Source organism: Echinops telfairi, unplaced genomic scaffold, assembly GCF_000313985.2.
Source record: "Echinops telfairi isolate 266 unplaced genomic scaffold, ASM31398v2 ScPeMD7_7468;HRSCAF=8506_0, whole genome shotgun sequence".
Classification (NCBI taxonomy): Eukaryota; Metazoa; Chordata; class Mammalia; order Afrosoricida; family Tenrecidae; genus Echinops; species Echinops telfairi.
The window spans coordinates 54,220,723-54,228,315 of record NW_022111369.1 but is presented as its reverse complement, the minus strand read 5'-3'; the positions used below and the strand labels follow the sequence as shown (position 1 = coordinate 54,228,315).

The 7,593-nt window shown below is 45.3% G+C and overlaps 1 protein-coding gene across 1 annotated transcript in view; it reads right to left on the bottom strand.

Moving 5' to 3' along the window:
• NSUN7 (NOP2/Sun RNA methyltransferase family member 7) overlaps window positions 1-7,593 on the bottom strand; it is a 63,036-nt gene that overhangs the window by 40,584 nt on the left and 14,859 nt on the right. Inside the window, exons 2-5 of the mRNA XM_004703151.2 lie at window positions 3,578-3,636; window positions 3,069-3,199; window positions 702-854; window positions 204-387 (exon numbers count right to left, since the gene is read on the bottom strand). Of these exons, the coding sequence (XP_004703208.1) occupies window positions 204-387; window positions 702-854; window positions 3,069-3,199; window positions 3,578-3,636 (527 nt within the window). The remainder of the gene's footprint in view (window positions 1-203; window positions 388-701; window positions 855-3,068; window positions 3,200-3,577; window positions 3,637-7,593) is intronic.

Below are 7,593 nucleotides of genomic sequence, written 5' to 3'. Positions count from 1 at the left end.
GGTGTTCGAAGTGCAACACGAGCCCTGAGTGCAGAGGTGTTCGAAGTGCAACACGAGCCCTGAGTGCAGAGGTGTTTGTTCGGGGACAACGAGGCCTTACACACCTTCCTGATAACGCATGAACAACAGATACCGTGTAAGGGCCTGTTCAGACTAAGTCGTATTGTTAGACAAGGCTCACAGTGAAAGGAATGCTGGCTTACCTGGAATACAAGCTTGTAATCCTTGACAAGATCTATGCTTAAAAGATCATTTTTAAGATGAGATGGAAAAATTAAGACATCATAGCAATGTTTGTCCACAGCAAAGACTTTATCATCAATGTGCAATACAGACTGGACTTTATGATAGCCTTTTCTCCTCAGATTACTATAAACTTCTTCAGGGCTATAAATATACAACATTGGGTTGTAAATACAAATACAATACTTTGGAATTTATTTAACACCAACATCATTTTCCTGCAACAAAGAACAATATCAACTACATATAATGCTTCAAAAGTAACTTATAATATTATCCAACAGTAAGTTAAAAGATATTTAGGGACATAAAAAGTTTACTGTGTAAATACCTGTAGTATTTCCATGATAAGATCCTGAGCTAAACAATATTCCCCAAGCACTACTTGCCCTCCACATCATCCCTCAAAAAGGGTAATATTACTTATCACATTTGAACGGGTTTTGTAACAAGCATACCTGATTTTACAAGTATTTATCCAAGCATAAAGTGGCAGCGTGGAGGCCCTTAGTTCCTGTTTTCTAACTGTTTCTGGTAAAATGTGGTAAATTGAAAGGGCATCATGTTTGATTCGATATCTTGCCAAAGACGCGGCCAATTTTGTCTTAAAACTAGAGAGAGAAAAAAATCCATTTTAGTGACAAATGCATTTGAAACAAGAGTTATCACTTTTCCCACTAGAAAGTTAATAAATTTCATTTACAGTTTTAGCAAATTCTCCCATAATTTGACTTTAATTTTTGAGGTTGAAAATAAAAATCACAGGGGCCTGGTGGTATAGCGGGCTATGCATTGAGCTTCTAGCTACAAGGTCAGTGGTTCAAACCCACAAGACCCTCCAAAGGAACTAGATGAGGCTCCGGTAAAGATTTACAGTCTCAGAAACCCAAGAGGGCAGTTCTTCTCTGCTCTATTGGTCTGTAATGCAGAGAATGATTTAATATGCTTTTATAGCCATAGCCTTTGTTACTCCTACCAAACCACCTGTTTTCCTGGTGGGCCTGGGTGAGAAGGTGGCGGGGGTGGGGGTGGGGGTGGGTGGTGGGAGGGGAGATACTGATTGGCTGATGTGATTCAGCTGTGAGGGACTGGGTTAACAGGGTTCAATGTGACGGCCAACCTGCTGGGTCTAAAACCAGGCACCTCAAACACGCTCTTCTACCAGCAAGAGAGAAGAGCATGGGGAGTGCACCCTTTGGACCCGGAGACCCCTGTGCACTGAGCCTCCTGGATCCAGGAGACACTGGGACACCAAAGGAGCTGCCGCCGCCGCAGAACCAGGAGCCAGTGCATGAGACACAGCAGGGACCTTATGGCTGCAAGCTTTCCCCAACCAACAATGAACAAAATAAGTGAAGTTTGGGTGTTTATCTAACAACACCTAAAAATGCCAAAAGGTAATGGAATCCTCGGTGAACTGCTTGAATGTCCCATAAAAAGATGAAATCAGACATGGTACCAGCAACACTGTTGGGGACTACTGCCTTGGTAAAAGTCTTCTCAGGAGGCTGGCTGTTGTTACAGTGTGCTTTCTATTAAACCACAACAACGTGCAAGTCAGCGTGTGCTGACCACTGACTACGCTGTCTACACTAAGCATCTGACTGGCACTGGCTTCATTAGCCCTCGTAACAACATGATTAGCCCCAGGACTGGCTTCCTCTTCATCTAGGCCAGAGGTTCTCAACCTGTGGGTCGAGACCCCTTTAGGGGTCGAACAACCTTTTCACGGGGGTCACCCGATTCATAACTGTAGCAAACTTACAGTGATGAAATAGCTATGTGGGGGTCCACCACAACATGAGGAACTGTATGAAAGGGTTGCAGCATTAGGAAGGTTGAGAACCACTGATCTAGGCTAAAAAGAAACAAAAACCTGTGAAGAGTTTTATCTTTACCGAAATACTTCAGTTTAATAGATACTGACTTTCAAAATTATTTCTCAGCATTCAGTAATAAACTGAAGTATTTTGGTAAAATTCCATCGACAAATAATGAAAATCTATTAAAAAATATTGAGAATTCAGTCATAAAATGAGCACAGGTTCTCATAACTAATTGAACACATCAGGTGTCTTGTGTGTTGAAGTCACTTTATATACAATTGTTTAATAAATATTTCATTTTTGTTGCAAAGACAAAAAAAGTTTTATCTTAACTAAGTTTGTGGTGGGGTTTTTTCCCCCAGTTTGCCAAATAGTGGGTTCTTAACACTATTCATACTGTGGGATATTTTTCATCTGATCCATGCTAGATTTTTTCTTAAGCCTTGTTCATGAAGCTAGGTAAATAAATGATAGCTATTTTTATTGAAGTTTATGGAAGTAGTAAAAATTATTGGCGATTTTCATGGCTTCCCACATACTTACAAGTTAGAACCTGCCATTCTAGCTTTCAAAAATAACTTGATCTTAAAACGGAGTTTTTCACTGTTCAAGACTCCTTGGAAATGGAGTCAGGTAGTTTATTAATATTCTCCCTTCTTAGCACTAATGTATATACTCGAGTATAAGCCGGCCCAAATGCCCGCCAAGGCACCTAATATTACCACAAAAACTGCATTAAAAACGTGCTGAAAAACTCAGCTTATACATGAGTAGATACAGGACCTTCTTGTTGGCTGTGTACAATTCTACCAACAAAAACACATGTTTTGGAAATGTTGATGGCATCTTGTGTACAAGTGTCGTAACACAACAGATAAATGGACTGTCAGAAGATTTGTGAGAGCCCCCCAAAATGATAAAAAAAATAAGACAAACAACAAAACAACACAAACCCACTAGCGCTGGGTTCACACAGTACATCTTCCTTCTCACAGTTACCTGTTAAGAAGGTTTTCTACGTCTTCGACTTCTGATACGGCGTCTTCACTGTCAGAAAGCAGACGAGGCTGGAATTTTCTATCTTGAAAATCGTACAGCATGACGAGAATAAGGCTGCTCAAGTGATCTGGCTACCAAGGGGAAACACACAGAGAAAGAGTACAAAACTGCTAGTGGCAACCGTGTCCACTCCGGGACTGGTTTCATACAGAGGAGACATGGATGGGGCTGTTTCCACACAGTCCCGATGGATTTGCAGAGAGAGACAGTCTTCAAAATAGAAAAAAGACACACAAAACTTCCCAACAAGATGAGTTCTGGTATGTTCATTTAAACGAAAGGAGACACGGCTCGCGGCCAATGCTAGAACTAGGAGGGAGTTAAGAAAACACCGTGAAGAGGTGTCCTTGCGCCAAGCACACGGGCTGTTATGTAAGCTTCAAGGATTTTAAAAAGCTTTCCAAATGACCATCGTGAGTCAAGCTGATGGCGGAAGAGGGGCTACTTACTATTGTGGTACTTGGGAAGATATAACTGTCTATCAAGATGCTTTCCAATAGATCTTGGTCTGCAAGAGAAGGGAAATGGCTGTTACTGGAAACGCCAACCTGGAAAACACAAGTTGGGATGAAATCCACTCTGTAAGCCAAGCCACGTAGGACTTTCCGTTTGATAGCTAAGCTACATTGCAATGCTGGACAAAGACTTCAATTAAAAGGTTAACAGTGAACTTTTAAAAAAAAAGATTTTATCGGGAGTTCTTACAGCTCTTATAACAATCCCTACATCCATTGTGTCAAGCACCTTTGTACATATCTTGCCATCATTACTTTCTAAACATTTACTTTTTATTTTGAGCTCTTGGTATCAGTTCCTCTTTTGCCCCTCCCCCGCCCTCATGACCCCTTGATAAATTATAAATTATTATCATTTTCATCTCTTACATTGACCGCTGCCCATCTTCACCCACGTTTCTGTTGTTTATCCCCTGGGGGGGGGGTGCTAGGGTGCTATGTGTCGATCATTGCCGTCGGTTCCCCCTTCCTCTCCTCCTACCCACCACACGATGGTGAATTTTTTCTCAGCTTTTTGGAATCTCCGAGCCTCATACCCCTGACTCCACATGGACTCATAGCTAAGGATAGCTGGATGATCTGAAGGGTCAAAATGTGTAGGAAAGGAATTCCGATCTTTGTGTTCTTTGACAAACATGGATTTGTAGAGTCATCCTTCTCCTCCCCTTGTCCTGTTCCCCAGTTCTCTCGCCCCCTTCAATGCTCCAGCCTCTCTTTGCCAGAATGCCCCCTGAACCCTTGTTCGTTCTGTGGAACTGCTGGGCCTGTCTCACTAAGCCTCTCTCCTCCCCGCCCCCCACGTTCCCCGCCACTGTCCAGGCTCCCATTCTGACTCTCAAAAAAGGTCAGCAAATGGTTTGGCAGAAACAGATTCTGGTGCAGGGAGATAGGAAGAGTCCCAGGATTCTTAACCTAACCACACACTCTTATAAAGTTATATTTTATGTGAGAATGGATTTCTTAACAAGGAACACCGGTGTTGCAGTGGGTTAAGCATTGGGCTGCTAACCGCAAAGTCAACAGTTCAAAACCACCAACCTCTCTCTCCACTGGAGAAAGATGGGGCTCCCTATTCCCACGGTGTTTTTAACCATACCATCGGCATGGGCAAGGTGGGCCTTGAATAAAGGATACCGAGAAGAATTAATGCCTTTGAATTGCGGTGCCGGAGAAGAATATTGAAAGTACCCTGGACTGCTGAAAGGACAAACCAATCTGTCTTAGGAGCAGTCCAACGGGAATGCTCTGTAGAGGCAATGAGAGCAAGGCTTTGTCTGACCCACTTTGGACATGTCGGCAGGAGAGACCAGCCCCTGGAGAAGGCCATCAGGCATGGTAAAGTGAAGTGGCAGCGAAACAGAGGCAGGCCCTGCACGCAGGAACAGAAACCACGGCTGCCACAACGGGCTCTGGCACAGGAGCACTGTGATGGTGGCACAGGGCCGGGCAGTGTCCTGTTGGTTGTGCATAGGGTCGCTGTGGGTCTGAACCAACTTGGTGGCACCTAACAACATAACAACATTCCCATAAAGCAAGGAACCACGGTGGCATAGTGACACATTGGACTACTCACTGCAAGGTCAGCGGTTCTAAACCACCATCTGCTCCATGAGGGAAAGATGAGGCTTTCTATTCCGGTAAAGAGTTACAGTCTCGGGATCCCACAGGGGCAGTTCTGTCCTCGAGGGTCACCGTTCGTCAGAATCAACCCGATAGCAGTGAGGTTGGGCATTATTCTCAACCACCTGATGATGGGTGTAAAGCCCCTGGACTGGTCCTGTTCCGCCTGTTGTACTGAGCAGCCCTGTTCCAGAGGGCTTCCTGATGGGAATCATTATGGGAGCAGACCACCAGGCTTTTCCATGGTCTTCGGCGGAGTCACTAGGTGGGATTGCACCACCAACCTTTCAGTTAATGGTCAAAAGCAAGCCGTTTGCACCGCCCAAGGGTCTCTGAAAGTTCTGGCAAAAGTCCTGCCAAAAACCATGGCAAGCATCTTAGAGTCTAGCTCTCAAACCATGAAACACGCTGAAAAAGACACAAGTGGGACTGTAACGTGAGAAAAGACAAAACCCCTGTTGGAGACAACATAAGAACAACAACAACAACAACAACAGAACCCCACTGCCTTCAGATGGAACCCTGCAGGACTGAGAAGGACTGTGCCGCCCGCGGGGTTCCCGGCTGTAACTCTTCCCAGAAGCAGACTGACTCGTTCTCCCTCAGAGTGACTGGTGGGCACCACCCATCTTCTGGTTAGCAATGGGTGGGTTTAACCCCCGCGCCACCAGGAGTTCTTGATAGAAACACACCACCAAGAGGAGCTAGCCTTGCTCAGAGATTATTCTCCATTCTTGTTAAATAGAGCTTTTCTTCTTCCATCCCCTTGTAATCTTAACCCTTCAAGTAAAGGGATATTAAGGTGAACTTCTGACTGACAGCAGGTACTTAGTGGCATGAGTCTCCGTCCCCAAACCCCTGAAACATCTGGCCTCTGAGGTAAGGAAGGTCTCAAGGGAGCTGGTGAGAGGGTGGGCCACAGACAGCACACACTGGGGAGCTCTGCCCGCAAACCGTCCTCAAAGTCACCTGTCTCAGGTGAGGTGACTCAGGTGTCCTCTCTGCCCCATTCCGTCCTTTGGAGTTGGTGGAAGTTTCTTTGAGGCAACTCTTACTCAAAGTGTGGGATGCTAGGGTCAGCCTGTGAATGCCACCTCCTCCCAGTCTAGAAAAGAACTCTGATTATGAACCGAGCTTCTAACCTCAAGGTCGACAGTTCAATACCATCAGCCACTCTGTGGCAGAAAAGTGAGGCTTTCTACTCTGTCCTTTAAGGTAATTATGCATCAGAATGGATGCTATGGCACTAAGTCCAGCTAACAACAATTCCACTCCCATGGGAACAACAGTGCCCAAAGCTCCCAAATCCACAAGAGTTGGCCTTCTGTATGTTAGCGGTCCAGAATCTGCCTCCATTGGCTCTGGGGGAATTGGACCCTGGAAATACACCCGACCCACACAGAGCCAGTCAACTCCCCTTTAGGGAAATTTACAACGGGGACTTCGAGATTAATTGGTCTAAGTGAAGAGACTGGCAGACAACTGTTCCATAGAAGCGCAAAAGCTAAGGTGTGACAGCACACTTTCCCCACAGATGTGGCACACGCAGACACAGCCAGTGTGCAGAGAAAAAGACGCACCAGAGAGTAAGGACAGAAGAGAGCTCAGCTATCAAAAGAGATGGCGCCTGGGGTCTTAAAGGCTTGAGGGCAAACAAGAGGCCAGCTAGCTCAGAAGCAACAAAGCCCACATGGAAAAAGCACACCAGTCGGTGTGATCACGAGGCATAAAGGGATCACATACCAGGCATCAAGGAACAAAAAAATCAAATCATTGTGAATGAGGGGGGTGCAGATTGAGGACCCAAGACTCATCTGTAGGCAACTGGACATCCCCTTACAGAAGGGTTTCGGGGAGGAGATGAGCCAGTCAGGGTGCAGGGTAGCGACAATGAAACATGCAAAACTTCCTCTAGTTCCTAAATGCTTCCTCCAACCCTCCTATCCCCCACTATCATGATCCCAAGTCTACCTTACAAGTCTGGCTAGACCAGAGGATGTACACTGGTGCAGATAGGAACTGGAAACACAGGGAATTCAGGACAGATGATCCCTTCAGCACCAGTGCTGAGAGTGGCGATACCGGGAGAGTGGAGAGAGGGTAAGATAGAGAGGGGAAACCGATTATAAGGATCTACATATAACCTCTTCCCTGGGGGATGGACAAAACAGAAAAGTGGATGAAGGGAGACATTGGGCAGTGAAAGATATGACAAAATAATAATTTATAAATTATCAAGGGTTCATGGTGGAGGGGGGAAGAGGGAGGGAGGGGGAAAATGAGGAGCTGATACCAAGGGCTCAAGTGGAAAGCAAATGTTTTGAGAATGA